At 43.1% G+C, this 12468-nt stretch overlaps 2 protein-coding genes across 4 annotated transcripts in view; one reads left to right on the top strand and one right to left on the bottom strand.

Moving 5' to 3' along the window:
• Nucleotides 1–9064, top strand: part of LOC309817503 (small ribosomal subunit protein uS17m) — a 43921-nt gene extending 34857 nt beyond the window's left edge. The window contains exons 1-3 of one of the 3 annotated variants that reach the window (XM_082645866.1): nucleotides 5763–5898; nucleotides 6463–6602; nucleotides 8636–9064. In XM_082645866.1, coding sequence (XP_082501992.1) covers nucleotides 6480–6602; nucleotides 8636–8905 — 393 coding nt within the window. In that variant the 5' untranslated portion in view covers nucleotides 5763–5898; nucleotides 6463–6479 and the 3' untranslated portion in view covers nucleotides 8906–9064. Of the gene's footprint in view, nucleotides 1–5762; nucleotides 6211–6462; nucleotides 6603–8635 lie in introns of those variants that run through there. The other 2 variants (XM_082645865.1, XM_082645864.1) reach the window with 2 other exon arrangements.
• The window catches only part of SEPTIN14 (septin 14), a gene marked incomplete at both ends in the record, with an annotated part of 568759 nt that overhangs the window by 82670 nt on the left and 473621 nt on the right, over nucleotides 1–12468 (bottom strand). The window lies entirely within an intron of this gene.

Here is a 12468-nt window from a genome sequence, read left to right as displayed (position 1 = left end):
GACCTAAATGTAAGGCCAGAAACTATCAAACTCTTAGAGAAAAACATAGGCAAAACACTCTTTGACGTAAATCTCAGCAAGATCCTTTTTGACCCACCTCCTAGAGAAATGGAAATAAAAACAAAAATAAACAAATGGGACCTAATGAAACTTAAAAGCTTTTGTACAGCAAAGGAAACCATAAGACGAAAAGACAGTCCTCAGAATGGGAGAAAATATTTGCAAATGAGGCAACTGACAAAGGATTAATCTCCAAAATTTACAAGCAGCTCATGCAGCTCAATAACAAAAAAACAACCTAATCCAAAAATGGGCAGAAGACCTAAATAGACATTTCTCCAAAGAAGATATACAGATTGCCAACAAACACATGAAAGAATGCTCAACGTCATTAATCATTAGAGAAATGCAAATCAAAACTACAATGAGATACCATCTCACACCAGTCAGAATGGCCATCATCAAAAAATCTACAAACAATAAATGCTGGAGAGGGTGTGGAGAAAAGGGAACTCTCTTGCACTGTTGGTGGGAATGTAAATTGATACAGCTACTATGGAGAACAGTATGGAGATTCCTTAAAAAACTAAAAATAGAACTACCATACGACCCAGCAATCCCACTACTGGGCATATACCCTGAGAAAACCATATGTACCACAATATTCATTGCAGCTCTATTTACAATAGCCAGGACATGGAAGCAACCTAAGTGTCCATCGACAGATGAATGGATAAAGAAGATGTGGCACATATATAGAATGGAATATTACTCAGCCATAAAAAGAAAATTGAGTTATTTGTAGTGAGGTGGATGGACCTAGAGTCTGTCATACAGAGTGAAGTAAGTCAGAAAGAGAAAAACAAATACCATATGCTAACACATATATATGGAATCTTAAAAAAAAAATCATGAAGAACCTAGGGGAAGGACGGGAATAAAGACGCAGACCTACTAGAGAACGGACTTGAGGATACCAGGAGGGGGAAGGGTAAGCTGGGAGAAAGTGAGAGAGTGACATGGACATATATACACTACCAAATGTAAAATAGATAGCTAGTGGGAAGCAGCCGCATAGCACAGGGAGATCAGCTCAGTGCTTTGTGTCCAACTAGAGGGGTGGGATAGGGAGGGTGGTGGGGAGGGAGTCGCAAGAGGGAAGAGATATGGGATATATATATATGTATAGCTGATTCACTTTGTTATAAAGCAGAAACTAATACACCATTGTAAAGCAATTATACTCCAATAAAGATGTTAATAAATAAGTAAGTAAATAAATAAAATGTCCATTCTACCCAAAGCAATCTACAGATTTAATGCAATTCTTGTCAAAATACCCATGACATTTTTCACAGAACTAGAACAAATAATTCTAAAGTTTGTAGGGAACCCAAAAGACCCTGAATAACCAAAGCAATCTTGAGAAAATAGAACAAACCCAGAGATATCAGTCTCCCTGACTCTAGGCTACAAAGCTACAGTATGAAACAGTATGGTCCTGGCACAAAAACAAACATACTGAGAAATGGAACAGAATAGAGAGCCCAGAAATAAACCCACACGGTATAGTCAATTAATCTATGACAAATGTGGCAAGAATGTACAACGGAGAAAAGATGGTTTATTCAGGAAGTGGTGCTGGCAAAGCTGGACAGCCACATAGAAAAGAATAAAAGTAGGTAATTTTCTCACACCATAAAAGCAAATAAACTGGAAATTATTAAAGACCTAAATGTAAGACCTGAAACCATAAAACACCTAGAAGGAAATATAGGCAGAACACTCTTGGACGTAGGTCTTAGAGATATTTTTTTGGATCTGTCTCTGCAGGCAAACGAAATGAAAGCAAAAATAAACTAATGGGACAAAATTAAACTTAAAAGCTTTTGCACAGCATAGGAAACCATCAACAAAATGAAAAGGCAGGTGCCCATGGACAGATGAATGGGTACAGAAGATGTGGTGTATATATATATATATATATATATATATATATATATACACAATAGAATACTACTCAGCCTTAAAAAGAATGAAATATTGCCATTGCAGTAACATGGATGGACCCAGAGATTAACATACTAAGTGAAGTAAGACAGAAAAACAAATACCATATGATATCACTTATATGTGGAACCTAAAAAATTGATACAAATGAACTTATTTACAAAACAGAAACAGACTCACAGACATAGAAAAAAAACCTACAGTTGCTAAAGGGGAAAGAGGGAGGGGAGGAATAAATTAGCACTTTGGGATTAACATATACACACTACTATATATAAAATAGGTAATCAACAAGGACCTACTGTTTAGCACAGGGAACTCTACTCAATATCTTGTAATAACCTATAATTTAAAAGAATGTGAAAAAGAATCTGAATCACGTTGCTGTACACCAGAAACTAACACAACATTGTAAATCAACTATACTTCAATTTAAAAAATTTGACAACACATTAAAAGAATCAAAAAACATGATCAAGTGAAATTTATCCCTGGGATGCAAGAATGGCTCAACATACACAAATCAATAAATGTTATATACCACATTAATAGAATGAAAGATAAAAATCATATGATCCTCTCAATGGATGCAGAAAAAAAATTGACAATCCTGTCATGATTTTTTAAAAATCAACAAATTGGGCATAAAAGGATATCCTAAAGATATCTGCATTCCTATGTTTATTGTAGCATTATTCACAAAAGCCAAGATATGGAAATAACCTTAGTAGTGTCTGATGAATGAATAAGGAAATGTCATATATATATATATATATATATACAAAATATTATATATATTTTTACATTATATATATGTGTATATAGTATATAAATACAAAGTGCCATCTCTATATATGTATATACAAAATACCATAGACTGAGTGACTTATAAAAACAGAAATTAATTGCTTACAGTTCTGGAGGCTGGGAAATCCAAGATCAAGGTGCCAAAAGATCTGTGTTTATTAAGGGCCCACTTCCTGGTTCATAGACAGTGCCTTTTTGCTGTGACCTCACATGGTAGAAGGGAGCAAGGGAGTTTTCTTGGAGTCCTTTTGTAAAAGAGATTGAATCCCATTAATGAGGGCAAAGCCTAATCACTTCCTCAAAGCCCCATCTCCTAATACCTTCACAGTGGAGGTTAGGATTCAAGATAAGAAATTTGGAAGGACACAGACATTCATACCATAGCAGTGACCGTGAGGAGAAATGGATGAGAAGGATGGGTTGGGAGGCAGGGGGTGGAGGGGGAGAGAGAGGGAGATTGAATATGAGAATGAATAATGTGTATATGGGTTATGGGTTAGGGGACTGGATGGCTGACCAAGAAGCTTATCAAATGTGGGGAGGTTTTACTCCTTTCCAAAAGCATGTGATTCATGTCTTACACCATGGATGATTGCATGTTGTTTTCCATTTTCTAAGTGCTGACTTCTTTATAGGTTAAATTTTTGTGGGTGCAAGCAGCCGACATTGACTCTGGTTGTATAGTCTCTTCAGGACATCTCCCTCAGGATGCAGTAGCTCCAGTCACCTTCCATCCTCCAATCAGAGCACTCAAGATTCATATTCCTGGAAGGTAATTTGATTGGTTCAGCTTGGGCCTAGTGCTAAACGAAGATGGAGGACTTTGATTGGCAGACCCATTGAGGCTACAGACACAGGAATTCACAAAGGCAAATCAAGGTGTTTTTACCACAGCAGACAAACAGGACACTAAGGGGTGATAGGACTCAATCGGATCCCCCCAAATGGTATAAAGATTCCCTTAAACTGAGGACATTGAAGATACAGCAGATGCAGAAAAAAAGCCTTTTCAGAGTGTCCCTTATCTGACTAAAGGCAGAGCTTTCTTTTTTTTTCTAAAGACAATAGCTATTTTTTTAATATATATATTTTAAAATATTTATTTATTTTGGCTGTGCCAGGTCTTAGTTGAGGCATGTGGACTCCTTAGTTGAAGAAAGTGGGATCTAGTTCCCTGACCACGGATCGAACCCGGGCCCTCTGCACTGGGAGCAAGGAGTCTTACCCACCGGACCACCAGGGAAGGCCCTAAAGGCAGAGCTTTCTAAGAGTGAAGTTGCTGTAAATTCTCTCTCGGGAGATTCCAGCTAGGAAGGAGACCAACAAACCACTGGCACCAGGATGAGAAATTGTACAGACAAACATTATCACAAACTGTTATACTTTCCATTGTTCTCATAAAAGCCCATTTGCCTTTCCTAAAAGTCCACTTGTTTTCCCAGAGGCCCTTTCTCCCTCCTTCCTTTCCCCTATTAAGTTGGTATATAATCTCCTATTTCTAGTTGTCCAGGAGTCTCTTCATCTGCTCCTGCATGCATGTGTAAATAAACCTTGTCTTTTCCCCTGGTAATCTATTATCAGTTCATCCACAGCCCCACCATCAACACTCAAACCTAAGTTAGTAGAGGGAAAGTTTTCCTCCCAATGAGGGTTGGAAAAAATCAGCAGATGTTTTTTCTACCTTCGATGGTGTGAAATTATTTGATTTGCATTTAAAAAAATCATTCTGGGGGGACTTCCCTGGTGGTCCAGTGGTAAAGAATCCACCTTACAATGCAGGGGACGCAAGTTCAATCCCTGGTCAGGGAGCTAAGATCCCACGTGCCACGGGGCAACTAAGCCTGCACACCACAACTACTGAGCTCAGCACCTCAACTAGAGCCCACATGCCTGAAACTACAGAGCCTGTGTGCACTGGAGCCTGCGTGCCACAACTAGAGAGGAGAAAACCCGCACGCCACAACTAGAGAGATGCCCACGCTGCAACGAAAGATCCTGCATGCCTCAGTGAAGATCCAGCATGCCGCAACTAAGCCCCGACACAGCCAAAAATAAATTAAATAAATAAATAATAAATCTTTTTAAAAAATCACTCTGGGTATGTCATTGGTTTTATTAACAAGAGAAGTTGTAAGCTTGCTTGTAAAAGAAAGGAATTTAAGTTCATAGCTAGAGGGAAATATGATACCCCAGAAAAGTTTTTGCTCATATGAAATAATGCATATAAAGTTATTACCACTTTCATTGAAAATTAGCTCCCATTTCTGAAATTTCAAACATCTCACACTCTCCCCACCACCATCTCTCCTTTTAAATTCACTTACTAAGTGTGCCCTTGGCCTTAATTCTTTATCTGAATTCACACTTCAATCTAATGACACCACCACTTTTTTTTTTTTAACCCTCCATTAGCTCCCTCCTAGTCTAGCAATTCCCTAACAAGAGCCTAATACGTTCCCAGCCTTCCTTCTAACTGAGAAGGCGTCAGCAGCAGCCGACATATATATGTACCCACACCGGACTTCTCTCCATCTCACAGATATTGAAAATTAACACCTAAAGTCATACTAGACATAAAAATCTCCCGAACTTTATCTTAAATACAACTGCTGGGGGTGGAAACGCTTAAACATTTCAGTCTCAGCATTTGGCAGCGTCCAATGTTTCAATGTTTGATGAATGAACTAAGTTCCTTTGATTTGGAAGGCCTTGTCCAATGCCTGGGAGCCCAACAGAAAAAGAGGGAAACTAAGTGGAACGGATAAAGGAAAGGCCGAATCCCAACGCTCCAGCCGCCGTGCAGGTGAGGAAAACAGAGGTCTCCAGTTAAGCTACAGCCCGCGGCTCCTTTTAAGGGGGAGTGGGCGGAGCCCTGACTTTAACCCCGCCCAGGACTGCGGGGACTCGCGGCCAATGAGAGGGCGGTCCGGGGTGGAGCGACGCGACGCCATCACGCTCGGGCCGGCGCTCCGCAGGGCGTGCGCCGGAACAGTGGACGCTGTAGGTGACCGCCGCCGGGCTTCGCAGTAGAAGTGGGGTGGATTCCGGAGACCGAAGCGCCGCGTCGTGGGAGCCCTCCAGGCGAGTCGAGTCGAGTCGAGTCACCCGACCTCGGGGTTTTAGGGGCGAAGGGATCAATCACCCCCAACCTTCCTCAGGCTGGGCGGCATGGACTCACTATTAATTGATCTCGAAAGCAATGCCAAGTCAAGGTCTCCGGTGGAGAGGACACCACGGCCTCACCGCGTCGGCCTTTCGTGCCCCAAGTAGCCAGGCTGTGAGCGTCTGGGGAGAGGCAGCCCAGCGGGATGGAAAGCAATAGGGACGCCAGCAAAGGCCAGTGTTTATTCGCGCTGTCGGGCACCTTATAGGTTAAATCTTCAAAGTACTCCTGTGAGTAAGCCCTGTTGTTATTCCCATTTTGCAGAGGGGGAAACTGAGGCTTAGGTTAAAATTACAGCTTTGTAAACAGCATAAAGATGGGAGATTGAGTAGTTAAGGAAATAATGAAACGTTTAAGCAACTCTAAAGCGGTGATTCCAGAGGGCCAACAAAAGCTGTTTCTGAACTGGGGCAGTTCTCGTGACAAAATTCATTTGGTGAGTCACAACCATCAGAATATTGAACTTTGGAATTTGTTTACAGGTGACCAAAGACACACAATGTCAATAGTTCGTTCATCTGTCCATGCCAAATGGGTCGTGGGGAAGGTGATTGGGACAGCAATGCAAAAAACTGCTAAAGTGAGAGTGACCAGACTTGTTCTGGATCCCTATTTATTAAAGGTAAGGAACATCTCTATTTTCAGATGGCATTGATAAATCACCAACATGTTCTGGGTCCTGAGAAGAAAAACACTCCCCTGTCAGTAAAGGTGCATTGAGCATCTGCTGCACACCAGACACTGTGCTGGTCTGAGGGTGTAACAAAGTGAATTAATCATGGTTCACACTCACATTTTAGAGACACATAGAGTTAATTTCAATTCAGTCTGATAACTGCTATAGTCATTCTATGTGCAAAGTACTGCGGGAGCAGAAGACTCCTCGTTCTTCCTTCCCAGGTTGCTGAGGAGAACATTCTTGATTATATAAGACATACGAGCTGAAGCTCCAAAAGGATTTTATCCAGAGGACCAGTTGTGGGGCAGGAGGAGTTGGGGGAGTCATTCCAGCCATGATGAATAGTTTGTGGAAATTCTTTTAGCCATGTATTTACCTAAAACAAATAGACTGCTAGTTATTTCGGCAGCAAAAATGGGTTTATTCGGGATCAGCAGAGAATTGCAATTCAGGGTCTGCAACATGGTGAGCCACGTGCAAAGCCCCCACAAACGTGCGGTGACCGGGGAGGAGAGTGCTTTTACAGAGGGGAAAGGAAGTTGGGAGGGGATGGTAAACAAAGAGTCCATGACTCTTGACTGGCTGAGTTGTTGCCGGGAAAGAAGAGCATGTCTTTCTTCCTGTTGAGCTCTGCTATCATCACAGGGTGTGAGAGCTTCCCCTTCTGGTCTCCTGACTCTGTTTAATTGAGGTTTCTGTTTATTAATTCCTTACACATGAAAGGGCATGACATTCTAACTGGAGCAGCAAGTGGTTCGGCAATGTTGAGCCCAGAGCTTGGCACTAAGTAGGCGCTGTTGTTGAATGAACACGAGAAGGATTGGAGCTGGAGTGTGAAGGGTCTTTTATGTTGTGTTTTGGATTTCATCCTATAAGCAAAGGAGACAGAGATAGGGATGAGGACTGGAGGTAAGGAAATGGGTAAGGAGGTTATTGCAGATGTCTAGGATGGAAATGATAAAGAACTGAACAGTCCTGGGAGCAGTGAGGATGGAGTGGAAAAAGATTTCAGGAAAGAAGGGACAGCGTCCTTGATTTGGTAGATGCGCAAGGGAGGGAGGAGGAAGTGCCAAGGATATTTCTGCATTCAAGGTTGGGCACACTGGTGGGCACAAATGCTGTTTGTTATCTAGGATCAGAAACACAGGAGCCTTTTCAGGGTCTTGTGATGCTGGGGAGATCCCAGGCGGGAGAAAGATCTCATTGTCCTCCTAGCCCTTCGACTCTCCCTCGAAGCCTCTCAATGAAATGGTTTGATCCCAAAGCAAAAACAAAAACAAAACCACAGGAGCAAGCTGAAGAGTGAAGCATGATCATTGGCCTTAGAATCAGAGGGCCTTAGTTTGAGTACTGGCGGTTGGTTACTAGCCATGCACATTACTTAACCTCCTTGAGCTTGTTTTTCTCATCTGTTAAATGGGACTGCCTGCTGTGGCAGGGTTGTCTTGAGGAATAGGTGGTTCTAGTTCTCATCTGTGGCTTGTTTGCAATACTTTGAGTGAGGCATGAAGCTAAGTGCTTTATGAACATTATAATGTTTCATTCTCTTGATAACTTTAGAGGTGCAGGTATTGGAGCCTCATTTTATGGTGGGAAAAAATACCTGAGCTTGGAGTAATTAAGTGACTTGTCCCAAATCACACAGCTAGTGGTGAGATAGTGTGTTTTTAGGCTGGAGAGAAGGCTCTACTGGGAAGGAAGAGTTTAAATATTGTAGAAGAGAATGGTAATTGATAGAGCGAGGGTACTGCAGGAAATAAGCAGGAGAGCTCCAAACAAGATCAGTTCTGGAAAAGTCATTGCCGTTTTCCAGAAATTAAGCAGCTAATTTTTGTATTGGAAGTCTGCATAAGTATGTTATCTATTTTTTTCCCCAAGTTCCAGCTTGTTTTCTGCGCATTCCTTTTTCAGATTTTGTACTGCATTGCCAGGTCATGGATGGGAACTACTGATTTGTTTCCTCCTTCTCTCAACAGTATTTTAATAAGCGAAAAACCTACTTTGCCCACGATGCTCTCCAGCAGTGCACCGTTGGAGATATTGTGCTTCTCAAAGCTCTACCTGTCCCGAAAACAAAGCACGTGAAGCATGAACTGGCTGAGATAATTTTCAAAGTTGGACAAGTCATAGATCCAGTGACCGGAAAGCGCTGTGCAGGAACCACCTACCTGGAGAGTCCAGTCAGTCTGGAAACCACCCACCTAAGCAAAAACCTGGAAGAACTCGATCCGTCTTCAACGCAGTGAAGGAGGATTGGAAAATGGAGCCAAAAGGGAAGGATTTCTAAGTTTGCTTTATGGAAAAATTTTTATAAGTTTCCTCACAAACCGTCCAGTTTCTCTTCTGGTATTTATGAACTAGCTAAAAGTAAACGAAGTAAAGGCCTTGTTATAATTTCTCATAAAGGTTTACAGTCATGTTTCAAATTTCCTTCTCAGCAAACATACTTCCCTGTTACACTAAGTGTGCCTAGCAGTGGGCTGCATTGTTTTGTAAGCTCACTGTTTTAGAAGGTGGTTTTTTGTTTTTGTTTTCATTCAAAGGAATCTGGAATTTATCTTAGAACTTTTATTTTGGGAGAAGAAAACCTTTTGATATCATAAACAGACAAGACCACATTAAGTGTATATTTATTTTTGATACTATATATTCGAAATTAAGTTTTTCTCTGATTTAACCAATTCCAAATGGAAACAGTTAACATGCTGGGGTCAGACTTTATCAGATTAAAGTCTGTATTAATAAGAATGTTGACACGTAGAAAATAAAACTAAAATTATGTCACTTTTCTCCTGTATCCTAGGCTAGATTAAATAGGAATGAGTTCTTAAAATCTGATACACTGATGAAGTTGTAGAATTTCTCACACATGCATTTGAGTTGGAGAGTTTCAGAGTTTTATTGCTGTTCATTGATAAACTGTGATAACTTAGATTTTGACCTGATGAAACACTGAGCTATATATTTCAGTTTTCTGGCTCCCAGAAGGGACTTGGGAGTATATTTCAACCTCAACAAATACATCAGTATTTGAGTAATAACCACAGGCACTGCCCCCTCCTCAGGGCTTATAATCTCTTGGGCAGGTACACACAAGTATCTTCATGACAAACACAGAAACACGTGGGTGGGGGAGAAATTGATGTAACCTTCCAGAAAAAAATGAGAGAATGCTAGAACTGAATCTTAAAGGAAGAGTCTCCAGGTTAGTGCGTGAGGCATTTGGAAAGGGCATTCCAGGCAGAGGAAGGGGGTGTAAAGTCCTCGAAGGATGAGAGAAAGGACTGTAACCAAGGGGTTTTGGAAGCGGTGAGCACTGCTGGGACATTGAACAAGAGTGGAACTCGAGTAGAGAAATAGGCAGGAATTGTAAGTGGTGGTGGGTTGTTTAATGTTTTAAAGAGTGATATAACTAGATTCACATTTCTGTAAAGTAATAGCATCTGTGTCAGGAATAGACTGGAATGGGAAGGATTGGAGGTCGGGAGACAGTGACCTGTTCAAAGATTGGTCCTAAGACATAAACTGAGTTGGGCAGGGAAGATGAAAAGAAAATAGATGATGTTCCGAAGTAAAACTCTCAGGGAGGATGAACCGAAGGGAGGCATCTTAGACTGTCTGCCAAGGGGGTGGCTATGTGGTACCGGTTATCCTGGAGGGGACAGGACACCTGTCCAAGCCATCTCTAAAAGCTCAAATATTTTAAAGGCTTACCTATACTCTTAATGTATCATTTTTATCTTAACATAGATACTTTTCCTGAAAATCTTGGTGTAAAAATTATCCTCCAGGAAGATGCCCCATGTTTATCCTATGACATTGTAACCTAAGCCACACACCTGTGAAATAAGAGTATCTCCTTTCCCCCAGTAAAAAGCACTGGGTTAATGGAACTTCAGAGCAAAATGATAGTGGAGAAAAAAGTGCAGAATGAGTGGCCTAATACTAAACACAAAAGCCAGGTCAGCAAAGAAATGCCTTCCAAGTTAACATTTCAGGAAAATAGACTTGAAAGCATCTGTCTCCTGAAATAGAGCTGAGAAATTGGGGAATATGTAAGAAAGTCACAGTGACACCACTGGCTTGAAGAGGCTCTGCCTCCCACAGTGCAGGATGTGGACATGTCCTTTCCACCGTGGAGAGAACTCTAGCTTCCCATTTGCGTCTGTGCAGCCTCTATGGCCTCACAAAGTGTAAGCCAGTTGAGATCAGGAGCTGGCCTGATCAACAGCCTCTGGCTTCCTTTCCACCAGATGCCTCTCCCTGGTGTGGGGCAGATCCTTGTTTCCCTTCCTCCATCCACAGGATCCACTTCCGTTCTCCCTGATGGCTCCTTGCCATATTAACAGGTTGAAACATTGCCCTAGTCAGAGAAACTCCTGCACCCCTGGAGCCCCCTCCCCCTTCCTTCGCCTCCAAAGATTACCAGCTTCAGAGAACCCCTCAGTCCGCAAGCCCAGTTCCTGCCCCCAGCCCTCCCAGCAGAGACCTCCCAGCTCCCCAGTCCTGAGTGCCGTGGTCCGAACGTGGGTTGGAAAAGAATTTCCAGACACGAGGCAGAATGTAAGGAAGACAGAATTTATTAGAGGGAATGGTCGCTGCCAGAACAGGGGCCGACTTCCTAGTAGTCTGGGACAGCCGAGCCGGAACATGTGCTATTGATCAGTTTTTATAGCCAAAAAACAAAGGAATGGTCCGAGGTGAAAACTTCGTTTGCCGATTGGTCGGGCACATATACCTTCCTTCTCTAGGGTGGGAGTGGGACAGGCCAGATGCCTTTCCTTATTTGGGACAGGTCCTGTTGCCCAGGTGGGCGTCGCCCAGGTGGGCTCAGGAATTTTGTAACCATCGCAACATGGGGGGGAGGGCGAGTAAGTCTGGTAAGGGTTCCTAAGGGGTGTAACGCTGACACTTTTTCAGGTAGGGTCGTACTTTGCCCTTGAAGCACCTTTGTCCTTGGAGCGCCACACAGGATTCACACTGGCCTTGAAACGCTCCCTTTGGTGGCTGGGGAGCTCCTCCCTGTTTCTCTCCCTTTTCTAACTGTCCAGCTCACTTTCTGCGGGCCTTGTCTTGGTTGCGGTTTCATGAGTACATTTGTGGCTCTTTTATCTTGCCACAGGATACATTTCCCCCCAACAGTGCCATCCTGACCTACTCCCTTCTTTAAGCTGTTTCCTTGGCCAGGCGGAGTTGTCCTCCCTCCTTACACGAGTCAACTCTTTCCCTTGGGACTGTGCTATTGTGCCAGCTCCCCAGGGTCTATCCTCCACTTCCCAGGCACCACCGGTTACATGCTCTCCCGTCCGTGTTCCCTCCCTTCTCTCCATTTCAACACTTGACACTCCAGTCATTTCACATCCAGCCCCACCAGACTGGGACGGCTCGAGGGCGAGCATGGGGCCCAGCCCACCGGTGCTGAAATCAACGGGAACAATAGAGTTTGGAGACCACGAGAGAACCTGAGTGTGCGTCCATCCAGAATGCTTCTATTACAGCGTAATTTATTTTTGAAAAGGCAATATATTTACACGGAGCAAAATCCAAAGGGGTATTCGGGGAGCCCGCCCCCCCGCCCCCAGCTTCGCACCCCAGGTCCTGGATTCCCCTAGGAACCGTGTTACTCTCCCCTTGTGGATCTCTCCACGTGCATTCAAGCCTTGCCCTTGTTCCTTTGGCGCACCCTGTGTTACGCACCGAGCTCCTTTCGCTGGAGCTTAAAGTTTCAAAATAGGTTCTTCTCCAGCTCCCCTTTCTCGCGGCTCGCAGCTGCGGGACCTCAGCGCCAGCACGCACTGCGGACGCGACC

Source organism: Mesoplodon mirus, assembly GCF_964341445.2.
Source record: "Mesoplodon mirus genome assembly, chromosome: 15".
NCBI classification, from domain to species: Eukaryota; Metazoa; Chordata; class Mammalia; order Artiodactyla; family Ziphiidae; genus Mesoplodon; species Mesoplodon mirus.
This window is presented reverse-complemented; position numbering and strand designations above follow the sequence as displayed.